The sequence below is a fragment of the Crocodylus siamensis genome, chromosome 9 (assembly GCF_052110815.1).
Source record: "Crocodylus siamensis isolate JL-2025a chromosome 9, ASM5211081v1, whole genome shotgun sequence".
Lineage (NCBI taxonomy): Eukaryota > Metazoa > Chordata > Crocodylia > Crocodylidae > Crocodylus > Crocodylus siamensis.
In genome coordinates, this window is record NC_143403.1 from 70739606 (window position 1) to 70764116 (window position 24511).

The 24511-nt window shown below is 45.4% G+C and overlaps 2 protein-coding genes across 9 annotated transcripts in view; one reads left to right on the forward strand and one right to left on the reverse strand.

Annotated features, from left to right (window-relative positions):
- HECTD4 (HECT domain E3 ubiquitin protein ligase 4) overlaps positions 1-7624 on the forward strand; it is a 109000-nt gene extending 101376 nt beyond the window's left edge. For all 5 annotated transcript variants that reach the window (XM_090063984.1, XM_090063985.1, XM_090063988.1 and 2 more), the window contains exons 73-76: positions 2224-2390; positions 2659-2854; positions 3424-3646; positions 4273-7624. In XM_090063984.1, the coding sequence (XP_089920110.1) occupies positions 2224-2390; positions 2659-2854; positions 3424-3646; positions 4273-4409 (723 nt within the window). In that variant the 3' untranslated portion in view covers positions 4410-7624. The remainder of the gene's footprint in view (positions 1-2223; positions 2391-2658; positions 2855-3423; positions 3647-4272) is intronic.
- Positions 7625-9143: 1519 nt separating this feature from the next.
- On the reverse strand, positions 9144-20785 carry TRAFD1 (TRAF-type zinc finger domain containing 1). Of its 4 annotated transcripts, none has more exons than XM_090063992.1 (12): positions 20702-20785; positions 19964-20027; positions 18598-18733; positions 18461-18514; positions 16911-17325; positions 15229-15492; positions 14301-14374; positions 13443-13679; positions 12147-12270; positions 11252-11564; positions 10482-10554; positions 9144-10161 (listed from the first exon to the last, which is right to left on the reverse strand). In XM_090063992.1, exons 2-12 carry the CDS (start codon positions 20011-20013, stop codon positions 10117-10119), a joined length of 1785 nt encoding a protein of 594 aa, XP_089920118.1. In that variant the 5' UTR covers positions 20014-20027; positions 20702-20785; the 3' UTR covers positions 9144-10116. The 4 variants fall into 4 exon arrangements, with proteins under 4 accessions (XP_089920118.1, XP_089920116.1, XP_089920117.1 ...); XM_090063990.1 differs by having other exon boundaries at positions 10482-10557; XM_090063991.1 differs by lacking the exon at positions 20702-20785 and adding an exon at positions 20387-20679 and having other exon boundaries at positions 10482-10557.
- Positions 20786-24511: the final 3726 nt, after the last annotated feature.

The following is a 24511-nucleotide window of genomic DNA, read 5'->3' on the forward strand; positions in this document are numbered from 1 at the left end:
GTAACTCAGAGCCAAGGTTTGAAATGCTGTGAGCACTATACAAACCCTGCACAAGTACTAGTGAGGGCACGAAGGTCACTAGAACCACAATGACGGTGATAACTTTCATAGACTTTAGGGCTGGAAGGGACCTCGGAAGATCATCGAGTCCAGCCCCGTGCCCAGAGGGCAGGAAGTCAGCTGGGGTCATAGGATCCCAGCAAGATAAGCATCCAATTTGCTCTTGAAGGTGTTCAGTGTAGGTGCTTGAACCACCTCCGCTGGCAGACTGTTCCAGACCTTGGGAGCTCGGACAGTAAAGAAATTCTTCCTTATGTCCAGCCTGAAACGGTCTCGTAGTAGTTTATGACCATTCAACCTCTTCATCCCTTGGGGCGCTCTGGTGAACAGACGTTCCCCCAGATCCCGGTGGTCACCCCGATAAACTTATAGGTGGCCATCAGATCACCCCTGAGCCTGCGCTTTTCCAGGCTAAAGAGCCCCATGGCTCTCAGCCTGTGGTTGTAAGGTCTGTTTTCCTGACCTCTGATCATGCACGTGGCTCTCCTCTGGACTCTCTCAAGCTTCTCCACATCCTTTTTGAATCGTGGAGCCCAAAACTGGACGCAATACTCCAGCTGCGGCCTCACCAAGGCCGAGTACAAGGGGAGAAGGACATCCCGGGATTTGCTTGAGAAGCATCTATGGATGCGAGCCAGTGTTTCGGTCGCTTTACTAGCCGCAGCATCGCATTGCAGGCTCATGTTCATCTTGTGGTCAATGATGACCCCCAAGTCTTTCTTCCGTAGTGCTAACCAACATAGCACTGCCGAGCCTATAAGGGTGCTGCAGATTTTTCTTCCCAGGGTGGAGAACCTTGCATTTTTCGGTGTTAAACACCATCAGGTTGTCGTCCGCCCGTTCGCTGAGCCTGTCCAGGTCAGCCTGAATCACCCACCTGTCTTCTGGCATGGATGCTTTGCCCCAAAGTTTGGTGTCTTTGGTGAACTTGGCCAGTCCACTCCTGACTCCAGTGTCCACATCATTAATGAAGATGTTGAACAATATAGGTCCAAGGACACGGCCTTGGAGGACCCCACTGGTCACAGGACACCATGATGAGTGACTGCCATCAATTACTACCCTCTGGGTCCGACCACGGAGCCAGTTTTCAAGCCAGTGGATCGTGATGGACCCAAAGCCACAATTGTCCAGTTTCGCCAAGAGGTGATCATGGAATACCAGATCGAAGGCTTTTCTGAAGTCAAGCTATATGACATCAATCTCTTCTCCCTCGTCCAGGTGATAGGTCACCTGGTCATAGAAGGAAATGAGATTGGTCAAGCAAGACCTACCCGCAACAAACCCGTGCTGGCTATGCCTTACGAAGTTGGCGTCGGCCAGTCCATTAAGGATGGCCTCTTTAATAAACTTTTCTAAGATCTTCCCTGGGATAGAAGTCAGGCTGATGGGCCTATAGTTAGCCGGATCCACTTTCCTCCCTTTCTTGAAGGTAGGCACCACATTGGCCTTCTTCCAGTCTTTCGGGCACTACACCAGAGCGCCAGGAGTTTTCAAAGATCCGTGCCAGAGGCTGGGCTATGATGCTCACCAGCTCCTTGAGTACCCTGGGGTGCAGATTGTCAGGGCCGGCTGACTTGAAGGTATCCAGCTTCTCAAGGTGTTCCTTCACAAGGTCAGCATTGATGGAGGGCAGGGGATCTCCCTCACCCAGACCTCCCTGTCCTGTAGCGGGCATGGGCGTCCCATGGGACTGATGAAAGACCAATGCAAAGTACCCATTTCATGGGTTGGCTTTTTCCTGGGCGTCAGTTGCCCCATCTGGTTCAGCAGGAGTCTAATGTTGCCCTTGCTTTTCCTCCGGCTCCCCACATATCTGAAAAAGGACTTTTTATTGTCCCTGATACTTGAAGCCATTTGGAGTTCAGTCGCAGCCTTGGCTTTCCTGGTTTGCTCCCTGCAGGACCGGTCCAGTGCAGAATAATCCTCCTTGGAGGTGAATCCCATCCTCCATCCTTTGTAGGGCTTTGAACAGACAGAGATGCATTAGCTAGATTAGACTCTTAACTCTGACCTGGGGCCCAGGCATGCCCCTGCCAAAAGCACAGGTTACCCAATACTGCCTGTGGCGTTGTTCTCAGATGATGTGATTGGGCAGTTGTACTCACTCCCTTGGCGCAACTTCTGAAGAGCTAAGGTGATGCTCTTCTCATGTTGTCCTAGATAAATGATGAGACAGAACTGGAGGCCTTGTGTGCAGAAATCGCATCCCAGCATCTAGCCACCGAGAGCCCTGATTGCCCTAACAAGCCATGCTGCAAATTCACCTATCTGACCATGACAGGCGAAGAGGTGGAGCTTTGCCCTCGAGGCAGGCACATTCCTGTAGCGTGAGTAGAACCTTTCATGGCAGGTCGCTGCACATGGGTAAAGGGACACAAAATGATGCTTTGACCAGGAAGCCAAACAGTGGTGACATGGGGAAAGCTGCAGTGCTGGGGATGCAGACGGGGGGGAGGCGTGAAGACAACAAGTGTTGATGGACCTGGGGTAACTTAGGAAGGGATGGCTCCTTGTGAATGTGTTAGGAAAACCATGCACAGGGCTGTGCACAGAGCAAGATGTTCCCTCTTAGGCAGACTCTCCTCTTCCTGCCAGGTGGGAGAACAAGGATGTGTATGCAACGGCCATCCGGAACCTGCGGGTGCATGAGCTACAGAATCCAGACTGCATGACGGCCGTGCGTGCTGGGCTTGGCTCCATCATCCCCCTGCAGCTTCTCACTACGCTGACACCTCTTGAGATGGAACTGAGGACCTGCGGGCTACCGTACATCAACCTGGAGTTCCTAAAGGTACCAAGTACTGACGTGGACCTGGTCAGTCCACATCAAGCAGTGTGCTGGTGGGACCTTTCCCCAGGGGAAGCCAGCCCAGGGAGAGACTGCTTGTACTTGTACTTAGCCTTGGCCTTTCATTTTACACGGTGAGCAGCCTATACCACCTGGAGGAACTGTTTGCAGCCTGCTGGGTTGTTCAGTACTGCTAGCCACCTGTATTAAAAAAGGTCACCTTTTCAAACCTGTTTGCCTTGCTGTAGCAGCAGTCTGGAACTGCGGCTGGCCAGCGTATTAAAAGCAGTCCATGGAGACTGCACAGAGCAGTCTGGTGTGGACTGAAATAGGGTGGCCAAACCAAAGCTCAGGGTGGTGTCTGACTGTCCACAATGTACCAGGTTGAGTGATTGACTTTTTACAGGTGCGTGAGACCGTGGAAACTGGGTCAGGCTACCAGGAGGGTGAAGGGAGTATCATCTCCGTGATCTCATCTTCCTTTAAAAGAAAGTGATGGAAGCATTTGAGGGAGAAGGCAGCGGGCATCGTGTCCTTCCCCTCTGCATCTAATTCCATTCTTTGTCTCCTAGGCACATACCATGTACCAGGTGGGGCTGATGGAAACAGACCAACATATTGAGTTTTTCTGGGGGGCATTAGAGATGTTTACTCAGGAAGAACTCTGCAAATTCATCAAATTTGCCTGCAACCAAGAGCGAATCCCCTTCACGTGTCCATGCAAAGATGGAGGGCCTGACACTGCACATGTCCCGCCCTACCCCATGAAGATTGCACCACCAGATGGAGCTGCAGGTAGGCCAGTTGGTGGTTGGTATGTAAAGGATGTAGCTGTGCTTGAGTTTTCTCTTCAGTCCTTATTGCTTTTGTAAAGGGAAAAAAATCCTTCCTTACTCAGAAAAATGAAAGGACAGTAACGGTGTGGGATGTGGTTATAACTAGGGCAAGAGGCTATACTGCTGCTTGTAAGCTGTGCTCTAGGTGCCACTGATCTCCTTCCTCTGTCTAATCTGCTGCTGTGCTGCCTGTCCCCTCCCTGATCTGCCATGCCACGGTTTGGCCCCCCACTGTGCTCTAAGATATTTGAAGGGAATAAAATAGCTTTTAAAGATCCAGAATAACCCATAGTTTGGCTTTGTATAGCAGAGCCAGAATGGCAGAGGGAAGGAGCGTGGGGAGATGCAAACTGCTGTAGTTTGCTGTGCTTCTAGACTTGCCGCACTGTCAATTAAACATTGGACCCCCGGGGCATAAATTCCAATGAGCCTGTTGGTGTGAGACCCACCAAAACCTGACAGGGATCCTATTCCTTTGATGTCAGCTAAGCTTACACAGTAAAAATTGACATCCTTGGAAAATGAAGTGTGGATACAAAGTAAAAGTGTAGTGTGTTACTGGATGTCCCTGTGGTTCCTTTCCAGGGTCTCCGGACTCTCGATATATCCGCGTTGAAACGTGCATGTTCATGATAAAACTCCCTCAGTACTCCTCTCTGGACATAATGCTGGAAAAGTTACGGTATGCCATTCATTACCGGGAGGATCCGCTTAGCGGCTGAGTCGAGTAAGACCAAGACTAAGAATGACTCCTTGGAGGATTGTTTCGGGGCTCTGCTGTGTTGGAAACCCTTCGATTCACATGCAAATACCTCCTGTGACACTATGTGAAGAATTGGAGGCTAATTTATTTTCTGAACTTTTGTTCCCATTACAATAATTACTGGAAGACTTACATTTTTTGTATTTGTAGATTTTGTGGTGGACTGGTTATTTTGCTGCCTTGTTTGTGGAATATTTGTAGGATAGTTTAGTAATGACCAGTTTGTTGTATAATTTAATTTAAAAAAACAAACCTTTAAACATGTACATTTCTAATTTTGTAATTTAAATTGTGTTGCCCTTGCGAACACAACAAACTTGAGCACTCTGAGGTCACGAGAGCTCAGATGTGAATGTCTGCGAATCCTTCTGCCCTGAAACATTTCTGAGTACAAGAACAGGATTAACTGAAGAGAAGCAGCTGCCTCCTTTCCACAACGTTGGAACATTACCTCTCATTTCCAAGTTTTGAGGGTTTGCTTTCTAAAGTGGATAAGAGGCAATGTTTAGCCTTCTCTTGGGTTATGCCATTTGGCAACAGGTTTTCTGTTGCCAATGTTTACATTTCGCAAAAAGTTCTTACGTCTGTTTCGGTAGAACCCAAAGTCATTGGCATCCCCTCCACAACTGACGTAGTCTTCTTTTGAAACATTCCTCTTCCAAGTCTGCGTTTGGCCAAAACGCAGGACAGTGGAAGGACCATGAGGTCCCTAACCAAGATGTTCTTGCCTTTATATTCAACCACTTAACGCACGAATTCCTTCAGTGATCCTTAATTCTCTGTGGCATTATGGAAGGATGTAACTTTCTCCGCAGACTTTTCCTGTAATCAGAAACTGAGTTACGGGCTCCTCATTTTGTTTTTGTATTCAGAAATGTTGTAGCTAAAATAAATTATCCTAAAAATGTGACACAGAACGGGGTGGGCTAGGGTGGGAACGGGAGGCACAAAGGTGCTGGTTTGAAGAATAGAGCTTCTATTTTATATGGAAAGATAAAGGCAAAGAGAGGTAACGATCCTTTATGTTAAACCATTGTATGTATCATACGTTGTGAAATACGTTCTGCAGTGGTAAAGAACAGCACACGTATCTTCCTTTACTAATGCAAAAAACTTTGCCCTGTGCCAGGTGCATTTAGAAACAAAGCTACACTTGGTTCCACCATTTTGAACTGGACTCCAACGAACAAGCTGGAGAACCGGAGAGGACATTGACGTGACTGCTGTCCTGAGCTCCGTACTACTGTCCGTTAAGTGCCAGTACTGAGCTTCGCGTTAGTTATTTCCTTCAGGTGCGTCCGGTGCACATCTAACCACATCGAGATCCGTGACTGTGTGCGTGACTGTACTTTAAGGTGGTTAATATACATGTCTCGTTAGAAGACAGACTACACTCGTTGTTTGGCTTGTCCGTGGTCATGGGAATTGAAACGCTGTATTTATTGTATATTATTGTGAATAGTCGGAGTGACGAGCGTGTGGTGACTGGAGGGTAGTGTGTGCAAACAAGGAGAGCCCTAAATGCATCTTTTCCTGTTGTTCTGTGAGTGAGTGGACAGGTATGCGAGAGAGACCCTGTTGTAGAAGTAGTTGTTGGCATACAAAGACTCCAGATCCTATTGTTAGAAAAACTGCGTTTCCATTTTATAACACATCTCCCTCCCCAAGAAACAGTTCCACGTAGGAATAATATTTACTCTTGAATTTTGTCCACTTTCTGATAGAAGCATATATGTAGCTGAAATATCATTCAGAGCAAGGGCAAACACATGCAGAGTTTACAGAGACCAAGGGAAGACAAAGCAAAAGAAATTGCTTGAAACAACTGAATTCCAGTCCAAAAAGTCAAACCTGCCGAGTAGGAGGAATGTGAAGAATGTCTTTGGAGCTTCACGGAAGCTGCTGGTGATGAGATGCTTTGGTTTTCTTTTGAACACTGGTTTTGTTTTGGGTTTCATGGCTCTCTTTTCAAGACCTTAACCTAGCGGGCGTAAAACTTTGTCAAATACCTCACGGGGAGGGGTGTGAGAACTCACTATTCCAATCCTTTCCTAGGATCTGATCCCAGCTGTGAGTAAGACAACTGCTGCTAACATTTCTTCTCCTTCCAGAGAGCACATCTGGGTAAAACGTACCCCATCTTGGCCCTGAAAGCGTGTGCTGTAGTTGTTTGATACGTATTTATTACGATTATTTATGGTTGCAAGTAACAAATTTTTCCTCTGCTCTTTACACCCCGTTTGTGTAAGTGAAGCTTGTCACTACAGGAAAAAACATGTGACGACAATAATCCAGAGCTGTCTACTTCTGCTGTACTTGGAGTGGTGTGATCCCTTGGGAAAGAGTCGGTGTAAAGAATGTTCCTGGAGTGACGTGCTGCAGTGGTTTGGACTGTAGCCCAATGGCCTTGAATTAAAGCTTTTTCTAACCATCATCACTTTCCTGCGCTTTGAATGAACTGAGCGTTATCTGTAGTAAGCTTGTCCTTCAAAGCCAGCCTTGGTGTGTGAGTGTTCATTTATTCGGGTACTCATTCAGAATGTAAAATTACACTAAACAATGGAAAATGCAGAAGTCGGGTATTAGTTCTAGTCTGTCGTGTCCATCTTGGTACCTTGCACAGCATTAACTTGTTAAGTGCTCTTGGCCATACAGTGTACACTTGCATAAAAGAAGATTAACATCCCTCGAGATGTATTCTGTGTCCTTATTAATTGGGGCTGGAAACGAACAACCCTCTCTTGCCGTTGAAACGGCATCCATCCAGAGAGCTAACCTGCTAGAAGCCAGGTGCAGGCTACTTGCTTTGAATCCCGCACTGATGGGTTAAGACATTGTAATTCTTTGTATTTACTTGCAACAGATGTAAATATTTTGTACAAAAGGGAAACAGCAAGTAAAATGATCGCTCCCATTTTTCTTGCACGAGAAATGGTGCACACAACCCAAAGCTGTCAGCTGAGCGATTGTACTTAATTTATTCTATTTTCACACTAAGAGTTTCTCAGATGAGATATCCTCTTGACCCTCAGAAAAGCAGCACAGCCCTAGCTTTCCCACTCAACTTGCTGTAGCGTTTTTCCCCAGGAAATACCATTGCAAAGTTGATCGCCACTTGTTTAATACCTTTATTCTGCTTTTTTTTTCTTGTATTTAATAAATGCTTACATTTGGTGGAAGCGTCCTTAAAATGTTTTTTGTTAAACCTGAGATCCTCTTAGTGGCACTGCCAGCTTAATTTGCATGTTCAGCCTCTGCTGCACTTTGCACCCAGACCTGTCCAAACGCAGATTAAAAGTGGAACTAAACATCACTTTTCCTGCTTCCCCACCACCGCACAGCAAAGACAAGGGAAACGTAGGCCACCGCCAAGCAATCCTGAATGCTGTAATGTTCTTACTCATTAAAAGACAATTGGTTTCTTCAGTCCCCTTCCAGCTGTGACTGCTAGGCTAAGGACTGTGTCTCAACAAAAGCAAAATGATTTTTCTCTCAAGCTACCCAACTTTCTCTGAGCTACTTGAAAAAGTAATGTTTTGTGATCATCTCAAAATGAAATGTTGGCAGCTTAAGTGCCACTTCCCTTGTCAATGCAACCCTGCTCCTGTTAATAGCATCCTCCCCCTAGAGCCTAAGGAGATGGCACAAGGCTCCTAACCAAGATGTCGTTACAATATAAATTCAGCCTGTTAACACAAGACCTCCTTCCCTGGTCCTGCTGGTACCCGTTCCAGCTAAATTAGTGCTAGCACAGGTGTGATCATCATGTAATAAGCAGACCTTCCCACTCAGAACTGAATGAAGTTGTATTCTTATAGCTCGCCCTCTTACCTTGGCACTGTTCTCCACTCCTCTGCTGAAAAATGGACTTGCCAAGTCCCTGCTGCGGTTCAGCTAGTCGATCTGGAATTCAGCAGCTCATTTCTAACTTGAGCAGGATAGCATTGCTGGAAGCTAGCTCATGTATTGCTAGCAGCAGTTCAAGTGACTGCCCATCCACCTTTCAGCTGCCTGTTTCCATTACTGTTGGAGACCAGCAGTTTTACTGTTCTGTACATTTGGTACCCCTCCATCACCATCCCCGACCTCAACTTCTTGCAAGTGGCTCTTCCCTCACTTACCCTCAGCTTTCTTTTCCCTTTGTTACCGAGGAGAACCTGGACTGTTCCCGTCATGACCAACATTGTTCAAAGCTTCTGTTGTTTCTGATCCTAAAGGGCTTGAATCTCAAAAAGGAAGTTCACAGGCGACCACACAGGCCACGATCCAGGCAGAAGAGAGGCAAAGCTGTCCCCACGCTTAATAGAACCAGCTTTCTACTATCCCTGTATCGCCTCTTCTCACTTTAGTTTCTTCCCTGGCTCTGGGCTTTCACCCCGAACTGCTCACCATGTCAGCTCAAGAATTTCTGGCAAACTTTAGAAAAGGGGGATGTGAGCAGAGTGAGGGTGTGATTTTAAATCGCCTCACCAGCCCTGGGAGAAGGAAGCGGCTTTGATGCCAGCCACCCACTGATTTCAAGTTTTCACTTCCCAGGCAGAAGAAACATGGCGCACAATTGGAACAAGAGAAGCCAGGATGTCCAGGGAGTGTATTGGGTGTGAGCTATTCCCTGACACAGAGCAGCCTCCCCCTGCGGCAGAGGTTTCCCTTTTCAACGTGGGGAATGGAACAATTCCACGCAACCAGTACAAGTCATTAACAGATACAAATTTTATTACAAGGAATTTTTAAAAAGTAAAGGCTCCAAGATAGCCAAAAATAAAAGCAGCCAAGAGAATGGAAAACTAGGCCTGGATCTCCTCTGTGGAGGGTCACAATCCTGCTGGCAAACGCCTCGAGGAATGTTGGGCACTTGTGGTATCAGACAGATATATAGGGACACAGGCACAAACACACCATGATTACAACCGGTATGGCTTTTCCTAAGTGAATCAGAGGATGGTAACAACAGGATGATGGTAGAAAGCTTAGAGAAAAAGAGGCTTAACTGCAGTCAGATGCAATACAGAATTATTTCCCAACTACCACCTGTAACAGATGGGGGAATAGGTTTAAAGCCAAGACACTAAGCTCACCCCTATCCCAGACCTTAGTGAAAATAATCACCGAGATCTACTGCTCTTTACAGAGAAGTAGTGTCCCCAAGTCAGACAACATCCAACTGCTGAAATGTACTACAGCGTTCTCTTCCCCTGGAGTAGCTCAGGTGTTTAACAGGTTTGGGGTTTGTAATGCTAGTCATTATCACTTTGCCTTGAAGGCAGCGATGCATTACTTGTCACTAACTACTAAATCCAGGGCTACCATATTAAAAAGAAGGCTCCACTTGCTACGTCAGACAAGCAGCTGCAATAACAGGTTAGTCCCTTCCCAGGGAAGTCTCAGCTGGCTTGAGACATTGCCAGTTTAGACCACAGAAAGCAGCAATAAAAGCCCCAAGCCACCTTAGATCCCCTGTCTCCACACAGCAGGTCTGGGGCCATATATTCCACTCCACAAACTTTAAAAAATTATAAAATGATCACTGCCTATAAAGATTCAAATTGGATACAAAGTTTTCCACTGATGCAGCAATGCAGCGAGTCCTCACACTGGGATAAATAGGTACGTTAGTGCATAGTGAGAGTGCTACAAGTGCTAGGCGTGCCCCCAACAAGAGGCCATTATTCCTCCTCGGGGTAGCTGGACTCTGGTGTCTGGGGTTTTACCTGTGGACAGGAAGAAGTGATAAGGAGCATGTATGACACATCTATTCACTACGGCAAAGCACTTGTTCTCTCCCACCCTCGTCCACAGGGTGTCAGAGCTACCCTAGCTCCTGTCAACACCAGAGCAGCAGTATGTTCACACCAGCTGCCTCATGCCCTCAGACATACTCCAACATCCCATTTTGCCCCCAGGAGTACAGAAGAGTGCTGGGGACAAGTCAACAGCCACTTTCTGCACGCTAAATGCTGCATACCTGTGCTTGCCATGTTTAAAACGCAAGTATATAGTCAGATAGTGGGACAGTGGCTTGGATGGTTACCTTTGTGCTCCTGCTCCTGAAGTGGCCAGGAACATTGGGCATCCTCTGACTCCTTCCTCCTTCATTCCTCACACTGCTGGAGAGAAGACTTGGTTAGATAAAGCAAATCTGCAATTTCAGCACTGTTGTATGAGCTGGTTTAAGGAGGCACTGGCACAGTTCCTCTGAAGAGAGAAGGATTCCTTCCTAAATCCCCAACACCACATCATCTTCCCGTATCTAGATTGCTGAGTTTTGGAACGTGAAATCTAGACTATGAATCCCTCTTCAGCTACTCAGCTAACAAAAAAAGTTGGTTATGTAGACTGGAAGCTGAACCAACCAGCAAAGGATGTGTGAAAGCTACAGCTGGCTGAGGGAGAAAAGAGTTTGTTGGAGACTCCACCATGGTTACTCACTCCCTTGAGAGAAGGAAGCATTCAAGACACAGGTGCTAACTGCATGACTAGACAAATCCCCTTTCCCCGCTGAAGAGTGCCTTAGCAAACCTGGGGTCCATCCCATTGTACTCATTTATCTGCAGCTAAATCAAATTGAGGAGCTATCGGCTAAAGACACAGGAGGGGAGATGCTCAGTGTGAACTAAGCCCTCTCCAAACGCCCTTCTGCCCACTCACACGCGGATACCTGCATTGCTAGAAACAGGCCTCAGACTGTCCCTCATTCTTAAACACGAATGCCAGATCACACAATGCTACCAGTTATCTGCCCACCATTAACCAAGCCAAGCTAAGAGTTCTTGTCACCACTTCACCATGCGGACGAGTTACCTTGGTAGAGTTGGAGGCACCCTTGAAAAACTGGACATGTAGCTTTCCGGTTGGAAGTTCCGACTGGGTCGCACAACCGAAACATGGGCAGCTGTGGATTCATCTGCACCTTTGCCCCTCATTCTTCCTTCACCGCCACCCAAGTTGCTGGGCTTCACTCTTGGAGACAGAGCATTATTCATCTTCACGGTGTTGGAAGAAGTCAGCTGCAAGTCCCGGGCAACTGCCAGGTTGTTCAGTGATCTCTCCCCTCGCACAGCATTGGTAAGCTTCGGCTGCCCGATGTCTTCTAAATAACAAGGTGAAACGTCTCCTGGAGGAGAAAGGATGTAACCAAAATTCATTCGGCACAGCAATAAAATAGGCAATCAAGACAAAGGGCACGCACCAGAACGAGAGGTAAAGATACCTTGGCAACTACTTATGGTGCAAAGCTTTGCCTCCCACAACAAGGCTGGGTTTTAAGGTGATGGCCAAGATTTTAAGATACAGGAGATGAGAGAGTCTCCTAGACCAGGAACTGAACCATGACAATACTGAGCTTGGTCCCTAAAAATGGAGAAGCCCGTAAGCCAATAATTTTCTTACTCCTGCCAGTTTGAAAAACCAGGTAAGGGTGAGAAACAGGGATAAGATTAAGTCAGTACCAGAGTATTTTTTAATTTATTTCTTTTTATAGGTGTACAGAGAGCTTTGCCAATTTGGAACAAGCTGGGGATTAACACACATTTTATACACACTATAATGGAGGCTGGAGTCCTTTGAAATTGAGTTATGGGCACTGTTCACCATGGGAAACCCAACATAAAAAAGGTGCATTAAATTTGTATTTTGGAGACAAGTAGGAGCAGAGTGACTAATTTCTGCAAAGCAAAGGTCTGTACTTTGCCAATACCTTGATGCCGCATGCGTCTAGCCAGCTCCGGTGATTCCCTCTCCAGATTCTCTCTAGGAGGCAGTGGGTGCCGCGACAGGCCTTGTGTGGGGTTGGCAGTGACTGGATACAGATCACATTGGTCCTGAAGCAACAGGCAGATTTAAATGTAATTTAACACTTCACCACTGGAGACAGCTCTTCCGTCTCGCCGCTTGTGGTCTGTGTGGGCTCCAGCTACACCTAGAATACAGGCTTGGTCTCATTCCCTCACCCTTCCCAGTCATCCCAGTTGCACCTTGTGTCTGTCTTCATTTCACACCTCTCAGGTTCCCCATTAGGTCTGAGCCTTTCCTACTTGCCCAGTGCCTGTATGCATCAAGTGCTTTCACACCTGGCTACCCCAATTTTTGCTCCATACTTATTTCTGACCATCTTAAAACTAAAGTCCTCTGCAGCATGGACCACCACCTTGCTCTGTGGCTAAAGCATTAAGTAACACAAATGTCTCATCTAAAGTGTTGCTAGAGGGACACTGTTTATGGCAGTGGATTCATTTCTAGGGAAAGTGATTTCCAGAGTTAGGGCAACCTGGCTCAGCTTTCCTCCCCGCTCCCTCATTTATACAATACAGCCTGCCTTTCCAACTAAGGTTAGCAGACTCTTTGGAGCAGAACAGTTTACATACCAATTTAAGAATCTTTCATTTACCAAGTAGTTTTTCATGAGAGAAAACTAGCCAGGAAGGGTTTTCAGCTATGCAAAACCAATCTTAATCTTCCACCCACAACTCACGCTGGTGGCAGAAAAACTTACATTTCCCAATTAAGACAACTGTCAGCTGTTTGACCCATTAGAAGCGACTGTCAGCTACCCCCACTGTACAGAAGCTCAAGCCTGGAAGAGATATCTAAGAGGACCAAATTTCTAAATAATCTTCAAGTGCTCTTCGAAGTACACCGAGGTGTAGGCTCAAGTGCCTTCTGACATTTTTCAGATCCTGGCTCTGGGGCTTCTTTTAGGTATATCAAAAGATGGTCACCCTGCAGACAGCATTACAGGGGAAGAGTGGAAGTGTGGCTGCAGAAGCTGCTTGGATGCAAGGAACGTGCTCTCTTCACGCTGTAAAAAAATTCTTATGCTTGTTCTTTCTTTAATCAGAGCTCCAGAATCCTTTATCATCTTAGGGTGCCAATCGCAACTAGTTTTGAGATGGGATGGATTCAGAAGAGGACCCCTGGGAACTATCACAATCAAAATATTTACCAGTAGTTGGATCTGACACGACTCAAATTCCATCCGTGAACAGTTTTGTACCTGGTGGTGGAAGAGAACCTCCTCTTCTAACTCAATGCCACAGAATTCACACGGAATAATGGTGCTCCCTTCTGTCTGCACACCTTCGTGCTGCCCTGGATATGAGGAACCCAAACTACCAAAGCTGGTTCTGTCCAGTTCCAAGTCATCTTTAACCAAGCCACCATACTCTTGTCGAGTTGGAGAGAAGCTTCTTTTACTGAATGAAGCCAAGGCACTTGCAGGATTGCAGCCTGTCTGTAAGGTGGGCAACACTGAAGAGTTAGCAATACATATTTGCTATACAAAGGCTTTATAAACCATGCTAAAGCAGAACATAAAGCTCACCCAATATTTAACACACATTCACTCTCTGTTTCCAACATGGAATAATACAGCATTTAGTGACCACCATAAAGACACTATTTCCCTTCAGCTATTCAAAAGCAACAGCTTGTATTAGGCAACCATCTATTACTCCACTGTAAAATTCAGTTTAGCTTGTTAGCAAATAATTTTTTTCTACAATTGATGTGGTTTAATTCTGACATGGATAAAAATAAAAGCAAATGAGTGTCATATGTAAACAAGGCTTCAGTATATGTCTGCAGAGTGCATGGAAATTTACTGATTAAAATTTTAAATTAGCATTTGAGACATTCCTATTAGACTTAACCGAGTTCTAGTCCTAAATTTCCATACGTGGTATGCCTTCAGTGTTACAGGAAAACGCATTCCAGTACTTCACAAAAGCCCCATGTAAAAAAAAAACAAAAACAAAAAAGGGGGGAAAAAAAACCCAGGAGTTTCACTTAGGCACAAATGCTACTACCATCCCCTCCAGTGCAGGCACTGAGTACAATACAGAAGTTACCCAACCTGATGGAGAATCAGATCTTCCTCAGGGTACAGCTCTTCACAAAACTCACAGGGCAACATGATCACGTCATCATCTGCAATGTGAGTAAAAAGGGTGATCACTCCACCATAAAAAAAGCTAACATAAGCAGACTAACCCGTCATCATTTTTAATTTATACACTTATCCTGTTCTGTGCCCCAGAGGAGGAATTACAGCAAGCCTCATGGGAATAGTTATTCCCACTTCATATTGCCCTGGAGTTTTACAAGCAGGGAAAGAAGAAAAAAAAGGTCATGCATTCCACAATTTGGAAAGAAATTTTGGCTAAAGAACTCATGGTCTTTGGTCTAGTAAAATGCCCATTAGTACATTAACTAAGTAGTTCAGGGAACAAGGCGAACATTCCTTCTAGAAATGCCAAAAGACTTTTTTACTCTCCCATATTCTCTCTCCGACTATATTCCACGATTACTCTCTCAACCACTCAACTGTAGCAGAAATAAGTTTGTTTGGGTTTTTTTAAGCCAAGGAAGAATTACAGCAAGTTAGATCTGCTGGAGCACTATTTTGAACTCTCATCACTTTTGCCTTCTGATTCTAGTAAGCTATCCTCTTACCAAAATGTTTTTGTATGAAAAGGGACTCCTGGACAGACAGATATCCATGTTAAGTCTCACTCTTAATTCTTATCCCCCCTTTTCCCATCAGTTTCTTAGAGCTGAGAACTGAGGTATTGCTCTGTTAGCACCCAGTATAATCAGACATTTTGGAGAGCTCAAGACATGTTAGAAAGAAGGAAGGAAAAGCCTCAAGAATAGGCCAGTTTCACAGAAAGTCTCTCTGATGAAGAAGTAACATCAAAGCAGCTGATGGAGTCTGAATGCTATCTAGTCCAAAGAGCCTCCCTGCTCCCCAACAGCTTGGGAGGGGTGGGGGTTATACTTGCTTTTTAGGTGATTTGTAATGTTAGACACCAAAGGTTCATGCAGGAAAGTATCAGACTTGTTTATTCTGTTAAGATGCTCAGGTGGCTTGGCCCCTTTGGAGTAGTTCTTCCAGAAGTCACTGTGGATTTCAGTGGAAGTAGTGTCGTGGGAATTATTCTCACTTTGCAAGCTAAGAGCTAGCATATAGTCAAAATTGGAATTCTGCTCTTCAGGAAGCGAAGACTCAGTATTCTGATTCCTCTGTAGCTGCTCCCGCTCAGCCACTTAAATAGAGAAATATCAGAAGTATTAGAATGCTGAATTCATAGCAGTTAGTGTTTTAATCCACTATCAGTTTAACTGACAGAGAAACAAAGTTCTCACAGGCAGAATTGAGCCCCACATAAAACAAGCACTCTGGTTTCAAGGAAAAGTTGCAGAAGAAAGGATAGGAAAGGCTGAAGATGACTCTCTCAATTAGTGGATTTTCCACCACTTGAAATTCTTAAAAAAAAAAAAAAAAAAAAAAAAAAAAAAATCAAACTCAGGTGTCTACATCACCTAAACGTTAGCCTTTTGTGGGAATTACTGGGGAAAAGTTCTGATTTGTGTTATGCAAAAGGTTAAAAGAGATCAGCATGGCCCCATCTAATTATGTACTGTATGGATCTTCTCAGTCTCATGTTTTTTGTCAACCACCTTCCCACCAATCCCACAAAGAAAGGCTACTGAAGATAATGCATGAATAAGCTAGTGTCTCAGGAAGAAGCATTCAGATTCCCAGCGCATGCAATATTCACTCATGTGGGACATGCCACTAAAGTCAACAGTGTTCCAAGCAAGACAGCATGCTACAAGACTGAAACTTAAGAAAAGCAAAACACCCACAAGCTGGCACATTGGGACAAAGACTGCCATTATTTCTGAACTGACCATGTCACCCAGATTTTTTTAAAATTTGTAACTTCCATAGGGAGAAAATTTTGTAATTCAACAACCACCCCTTCCAAACAGTTCAGTATTAGGCTTACTAGTAGCCTACCTTCAGAAAACACCATTTTTGGATTAAAAATAAGTAATTATAAAAACACCCAAGGCCAGTTTTCTACAAGGGCCATTATTCAGGTGTCCAGCAGTGCAAGTCCTTTCAGTATCCTAGAACATGAAGTGGGGCATATGTTCAAAAGACTGCTTGGAGATAGACCGTATCGTAAGAGACTTGACCCTAGACACACCGAGGAAGGAAATTTGGGCTAAAGTGGAAAGAGTAGAGGCCTTTATATCTCAGCTATGTCCAAACACGTTGCCATTGCTTAGCAGCAGGTATGTGAAATACCAGAATCATTTTCCCTAATCCTTTTATGTAAGCCAAGCAGGGAAGATGGACTGTTATCTAAAAAAGGACCAAGTGCGAAAAACATGGACACCCGATTCCATTTTTAAATAAAATGGATAGTTTGTCAGAACATCTGTTTGGATATTTCAGTGATCATCTGCTTAACAGGTTTTACTGTGGCATAGAACCGCAGCTGTAAAAACAGCATTCCTTAACGAACACTGGCTACATTACATTAGAAGTTTTCTCCCCATCTGATATTTGTATCCAGTACAGAGGCATGGAGTTTTCACACCATTGAGTTAGGAGTGTTGAATGAGAGGCCATTCTGAATTCAAACTTTTTGCTGCCTTATCCAAAGTTTACCTCGATTCTGATCTCTCCACATTGCTGACGTGTTTCTCATGTTTATATCCTTAAATAGCTGATCTCTTCCAAAGCTGCCGTAAAACGGACTTTGCAGCCGTCTGGGAATCCCACACAGAGTCCTGATGTAGTTGTCTGGGCTCAGAATGTTTTGGATGCTTTGAAAGCTGCACGGCTCTGCTTCCTCATCCTCATAGCTGAACAGCGCTCTCGCTTTGTTAACGTGCTTTTGTTTAGCCTCCTTCCCACAAACTTCAGCGTGCAACTTCAGATCTTTTACCATGATGTTGCGACCACACCCACTGCATGTTTCGGTCCTAGTTCCACAGTACTCCTCATGGTCCTGAAGCTTGTTGAATGTGAGCTCTATGTCACAGTACTGGCAAACTGCAGGACGCAGAGGGCATGATGATGCCTAAAAGATAAATGTGAAAAACCCTTGATATGTGCAGTCTGATAGTTATAAGAGTCTTGCAAGAAGTAAAGCAGGTGGCTCGCTCACTGTGCTATTACCAAGTGATTTATTATACAACAAATCTAAGGGATTTAGTCCACCTTCATGCAAACAGCTATTGGCAAAGAATAGTTATGCAAGACTTCATATATGTATACAGGAATCACACTCCTTGGTATGTATACATGGCATGCCTTTTATGGTAGCACACGCAGTGCAGAGTACCTTATCTTTCACGTATAAATACCTTAAGGGAAAAGAAGCATGCATTTATTCAACACCATATTTCAACATAAACGTCTACAAAAACTTGAAAGAGTTCTGAATGGATCAGGTGTTCAAACCTGCCAAACTAAAAGGAATGTGTTTTGCTTTGCTACCCTGATATCCCCCATGCCTCATTACAAGTCTTATTAGCCATCACAAAGAACTCTCTAAAGCAAATTACTATAGAACTCAGTCACTTGTAAATGGTACCCTATAACCCAGGAGGTCCCATCCATTTTTATGTTTCATAGATTTCAACTTTAATGCAGACTAAACTAATTGGCTCCACAGTAAAGCCTCGGTATCTACACGTTTGCTGGTATAAGGGGGACATGTCGGGGACAGTACTATCTTACAGCAGAGTAATGAATTGCAATGAAACACACGTGTGGACAGTGACTACAGGTATAAATGGCTTCCTGCTGACTGGGTGCAAGACTGCCAAAAGTGTGGAGCTGTGTGGCTAGGCAGCTCGTGCCCAGGGCTGACCCCCTGAGCCTGCTGTCAGCCTGGGTCTGCTCCACCCTGGCTCATATTGCTGCTGTCCAGGGTGCATGTGTAGATGCTGTGCCTGGGAGCAGTGTACCCTGGCTCAAGCAGCTCCAGAGTTTATCCCTTTGCATTAATTGTGTGTGTAGATGTAGATGCACCCACTGTGTCTGAATAGCATGACTTTAGAAAACATGTTAAGTGGAAAGAGCAGATGCAAGATCAGGAAGCTCAGCCATTCTGATCTGGTCAACATTAAGGCTCTAGCACTGGTACTAGAAACACACTAGTTTATTGCCAAGTGCAAACAAATAAAAACAAAAAAAACAAAAGCACCAACCTCATGATCTTCTAGGTCACTTTTTTCAATCTTCATATTACATTTACAGGTAACCTAGGATAAGCACAGGCAGTTGTTAAATCACTGCATGAAGAGGAAATGCTATACAGGATAATTGTTTGTTTCTATTTTATCACCTTCACGTGTTTAGATTCAACATGGTTTTTCATTTCAGATTTGGGGACCGACTCCTTGCAGAAGCCACACACTTCAATGTTTCTGCTGCAGTGGATCTCATGGATGGTGAAGTTAGCCACTGGAACATCCTTTTTGCTGTAAGAGATGCATAAATGTTACTCGTCAGAACTTATCATTAAATTCAAACAGAACAATTAAGGAATCAGAAAGGTCTGGAACCAGAAAGCCACTGCAAAAGTGATAAGTCTTTTAGGGCATGTCTGTAACACTTAATTATGGTGCTAGGCAGTGACACACAAGTTTCACCCTAAATATGCCAATAAGCTTTACTTCTCAATGCAAGTTGCCGTATAGCCAGACTGTTTGGAAGGGAGAAATCTTCGACTTACTCAGTCTGAAAAACTAAGTATTCCATCCTCAGCTATGCACAGACTTACGACTAAAATGTATACATCTCCACTTGTTTGACAAAGAACCAGAAGCAAAGCACCTGAAACTCAGCCCTGATTCTGCCCAAGGAAATACCATCATCTCCAGACATTCAAGCTTTTTCCCTTAACGGGAAACAAGTTCATAAGCCCAAAAAGGGCAACTTATTCATTGCTAATAAAAGGCTTTTGCCTGCCACAACATGAAAAACCTAGGCCTCCAAAAACAGCTGCAGCCCTTCATACTCATCCTCCATCTGCTCCCAAGAACCCAACAACCAGAGAAGCTAGCCAAGTGATGCTGTGTACATACGACGTGTGCTTCAGCTTCTTGCAATTCTGTTTTAAATACCTACTGCTCTAAAGATTACTCTCTACAAGGGTAAGACTTTGAAATTCTGGTTGTTTCCTGTTTTCAGGGTGGACCAGAGAAGGGGAGACTACCAGCAGCACCCACTCTGCATATCCTCTGGACCTAAGCCAAGGGCAAGCACTCATCATCGTTAAATAACTAACCCTCCACTGATACATTACAACTGACCTCATCCCCCCTGCCACTCCAAATGTCCTGCCAAAGCAGCTGGAGCAGACCTTTGAAAATGCTGCTCTCCTGTTATCTTATCTGTCAAAATCAGCCCATAGCATTAATTGGTCTCCATTTATGACTGCAAGTTATCACACCCAACCAGTTACATTCCTACTTCATGATCTACAGCATTTTATCGGTGTGTTGCAGAAACGTGTTTCTAAGAACAAGACATCCCATTTAGTCAAGTATTTTACAGGGAAGTTTCGTTTCCCTTCACAAGAGTTAGGAAAAAGCTGGTAAGCAACCAGCGCCCAGTGCCAACAAGGCAAGTCCCTCGAGCCTGCGTGGAGGGATTGCAACACCCCGCACTTGGCTGGTGGCAGCGAGTGCTTAACTTTTGTTTCTCACCAGTTGCTGCACAGCTGGGTTTCCTGCTCTGTCCCGACACTCACATCCATGGCGTCTCTGATTTCTAAGGGAGTGGAAAGTTAGAGCGTTTTCAGTTTCATTCCTGCTTCCAAGACAAACTCGATCGCTCATCTGCCGCTCACGGTTCCCCCGGAGCCGCACCATTATCGTCGCAGGAACCGCGAGCGTCGTGCTGACCGGTGCCCTGCCCCCCCCCCACCTGGCCAGGACTCCCCTGACCCTTCGGGACAGCAGCCACACCACAAGGCGTGGGAACACTGCTCGTGCGGTCCGCGCAGCTGGGGCTTTGAGGGCTTTGCAAGGGGGGAGAGGGAAAACAAACAAGCAAACCCGCTGGTGTTTTCTGTAGGCAAAAAAAGCGAGAAAGGACACGTCCAGACAAACCCACTCGAGGCGTCGCACCTTTCCAAGCCCACACTTTCGAGCACCGGGGCTCTCTCGGGACCTGGGCGGTCGTCTCCGTTTATGGCGCAATCCGCGCTCGGGGCTGGCCTCCGGGGGAGATTCCCCAGGGAATCCCGCGACCGCGCCTCGGCCCATGAGGCCGGTCTCACCCCGCGCACGCAACCGGTCTACATTTATGGCGCGGCCCGTGAGGAAATCGCGCGCGTGGGGCCGGTCTGATGCTACATTTATGGTATCTACATTCGTCATTGGCATGACGACAGCTCCCCGGCCACGGGCAGCCCACCCCCCGCAGGCCGCGCGCCTACTCACCGGCTCCTCCGGCCCTCACACCGCGCCCCGGCCGGCTCCGCGCTTCCTGCCCGCCCCTCGCCTTCCCATTGGCCCCGGGGATCCCCGCTCGCGCGCCGATTGGCCGCGGCACCCGCCCGTCGCGGGCCGCCTCGGCCTCGCCTCCGCCGCGCCCGGATTGGCCGGGGGTGACGTCACTGGAGGAGGCTCTGCCCCAGCGGGCGGGGCCGGGCTGGGCAGGGGCACGTGGCGGAGGGGAGGCCCTCGATGAGAGCTGGGCTGCTGCACTGCTCCTGGCTGCTTAAGGCCTTTCATGTGTTTTTACCCTGGTGGGTCAGAAAAAGGACGAATCTCTTTCTAACTCCTATTTTCTGGTCTGCTAAGAAACGAGATGCGTCTCAGTGAATCAGATCTCAGGTGACAGTCGCGCTCCTTTCCTTGAAATATGTTATGAAAAGAAATCTAAATATGTTACAGATGTGCTGATCGGTTGGTTCCCTAGACGCACAGAGAGGAGTGCTTGAAATGCAGGCCCCGGCTAGTAGCAATACCAGGCACTCGTTTCAGTAAAAGTCACGGGTATTGTACCATGTCAACTTAGATCTCTACCTTCTGCTTTATGGGTAAGAATCTAATTGAGGAGGATGCGTATGGCAGAAAAGTGCAAGCTTTCCAAAGGGAAATGTCCCAGGACCTGCTCTCCCATTTGCTGAATAGTCACACATTGTTTGCAGGCATGGGTTCTTGGGGAAGTGGAGATGAATATATACAATATTAGGGCTGGTGCTATGAGAGAAGAACTAAACTTCAGGATTAGTTCATTTCTTAGAAGACTTGTGTCAGAGAGGGGAATAGAGTAACCTGCACTACAACTTATCACTCAAATAAAAATATATCAGTACTTGGGAGCAGACCACAGACAGGCTGGATGGGAGATACGATGAAGAAGGACTAATGAGAGGTGTCAGGCTGCCAGCCCTAGAGAATTGCATCCGCTTTTGCACAGAACAAGGACGGAACGGGTAAGTTTGCCTTGCAAGCTTTGCCGGATGAAGTTAGAAGGTAGTTCAGGCTTTGTTACTGCAGTACGGCTGCCAGCTGAAGTGTTGCTTCAAATGAGGGCGTCTGCTTACTGAAAACTGGACTGAGACTACTAACCCGCAGACTATACGCAAAGCTCCCCCAGTAAGTGTCAGTCAGTTGGGACTAAATTTGTTTTGGTGACCTAATGAGGAAGTACTCTACATCCAGTTACCAGTCCCTGAACCAAACAGCCCTCCCATTATGTTAAAAGGGTAAGCTGGCAGAGTTTTTGGTGGCTGTCTGGAACAATCCTTGAAGGGTAGGCTTTTCCTCTCTGATGATATTCGTCAGAGGTTTTAGAGCCAGACTCATATTTTTTTGCAGGCATTAAAAAACAGTAACAATACTCAACACTCGTGGTAACTTGGGGCTTTCTGTGAAGTTGCATTTCTAATTTTGGCCAATGGTTATTTCCAGAGTGTTAGAGGGAAAGACAGATGCCTGTGGGGTATAATATTAACAGGACACAAAAAGGGAGCTTACAACTCTCAGCATGATGAAGAATACAGTCTTGGGACAAGTTTGAAACTGCCTCACCAGCCAACCCAGGACTTGGCATTTGTGACATGCCAAGGCCTGTTGGAGGACTACAGAATCTTACAATTGTGTGAATAATGACGACTGCAATGTGCTGCATCTGGTGACAGCAAGATGAGATGATCTTAGTGTGTGGGTGCGGCATGTGGCTGAGCATTGAAAACAGAGGGCAAACTCCAACTGCTGATGTAAGCAGGTGCCATTCAAGTGATGTCACCCCTAAATTTGGTTCAGAGGCTGCTCCTTTTGCAATGTTCACCCTAACCCTTCTAAATCCTTTGTAGTAAGACTTGCAATGCTTGATTTTTTTTTTACTTCCTTCATATTCATCTTTATTCTTGTAATCTGAAATCATACAAAGTTATATTTTTTCTTTGTAATTCTTAAATCTATTTACTCTGCCTTAGAAATGCCAGGTTGATGGCTCTAGAGAGAGAAATATGGCCTGTGCTGTCCAAATAATGGAACTGAGTTTCTGTAAGAAACAGATGGGAGGAGAGAACATTTATTTGGTACTGTAAATGTACTGTACAGCGGGTGTTCGTTGCCAAACAGATAACAGGTCCCTTGACCAGATGAGCATTGCGATCCTGCAGCACAATCAGGTACAACACAGAAAATAAAGAGCAAAGTCAACTGTAGAGTGAGAACGTCACAGAACAGGTGTGCTCTTGGTAAATGACTTAAGTTTTGCAAATCTTCCTTTTATTAAATTCAGATCCTGTATTAAATCTGCTTGCATGTTAATTTTGATAGTACTCTAATTTCAGCTATCCAGTAATTCCACTCGGCAAGCATTAGTCAGACACAGACACGTACTTTGAACAAATATTATTCTAATTTCTGGATCCACAATTATTGCCAGATTGGGATGCACATGTATTCCATCTAATCTGTTCTTCTTTCTCAGACATTGGCAAGACCATTAATCTGTGAACAAGAGAAGATGAATTTGCTGATGTTGTTAACCGTGGTTAAGGCCCTATTCATCAGATGGAATAAAAATACACATACATGTATCAATGTCACATGCAAAGAGGGCTGGTCGTGAGGGAGGAGATCTAACAGTGATTGATATTTTTGGCCAAGTGTTACACTCAATGCTAAATACCACACTTGGCATCCAAGTTACAGAGTTTGTAACATTGGGTGTAGCCAAGAAGCCTATAAATGTCTGTTCTCTTCCATTTTGCTGATGCTGGTCAGGCACATACTTTGCCACAGAATATTAGATTATATCTACAGATTTCAACTAAAGAAAATGTATAATTTTAGGCAAGTTGTTGATCCATGGAAATTTTTCTTGAAAATGTGCTATACATTTCTTACTCAGCTATATGCCATGAACTTCTTGCCTGCTATCTGCTACAAACTTCTTTATGCTTTAAACTTCTTACTCTATATGGCTAGAAACAAGAGAGCCTGTATGAGATGACCTCTGGAAGCTAATACAGTGCATATTGAACATTTTCCTTTCAAAGAGGTTACAAAGATGGAGCTGGGCTGTTCTCAGTGATGACAGATGACAGAACTAGGAGCAATGATCTCAAGCTACAGCAAGGGAAATGTAGGTTGGATATTAGGAAAAGATGTCTCACGAAGAGGGTAGTAAAGCACTGGGACAGGTTACCCGAGAGGGGGGACTCTTGCCGATTGGACTTGCCATCCTTAGAGGTTTTTAAGACCCACGCAGACAAAGGCTTGGCTGGGATGATGTGGTTAGGGATGGTCCTGCTTGGAGCAGGGGGCTGGACTAGACCTGCGGTCATTTCTATGATTCTATATAAAACAACATCTATTTTTTCTCCATTTAAAAATAAACTGGAAGCATTTACTAGGGGCCTAGGGCTATGTTATATTGTTTAACGTTGTAGCAGAAACAAATATAACTTAAATGGAAGTCTGCAGGGCTGCAAAGTAAGAGCCTAATTTAATTACCAGGAGCACTAAATAGACAGCAGCATTTCAGGACAAACTGGTAGAACATCAAGACCATCCAAAGAAGAGGGTCCTTCTGCCCTAGCATGGTGTTTGTGTATTTATTCATGATACAGTATATCATGTTGTATTGTGTGTTTGCCTATATATACACACCCCACACACATATATGGGGGGGTGTATATATCTCTATGTGTGTGTGTGCGTACGTCTCTGAATGGTGTGTGCGTATATACCCCTACATGGTGTGTATATATATCTCTACAGTGTGTA

What these genes read in the sequence shown, in the direction of transcription:
- TRAFD1 (XM_090063990.1), bottom strand. Translation starts at nt 20,013, where the DNA reads ATGGATGTGAGTGTCGGGACAGAGCAGGAAACCCAGCTGTGCAGCAAC. An exon ending in GTGGAGAGATCAGAATCGAG is followed by an intron (nt 15,493 to 16,910) that starts GTAAACTTTGGA and finishes TCTCTATTTAAG; the next exon opens with TGGCTGAGCGGGAGCAGCTA. An exon ending in AGGTTCTCTTCCACCACCAG is followed by an intron (nt 12,271 to 13,442) that starts GTACAAAACTGT and finishes CTGTTGCTTCAG; the next exon opens with GACCAATGTGATCTGTATCC.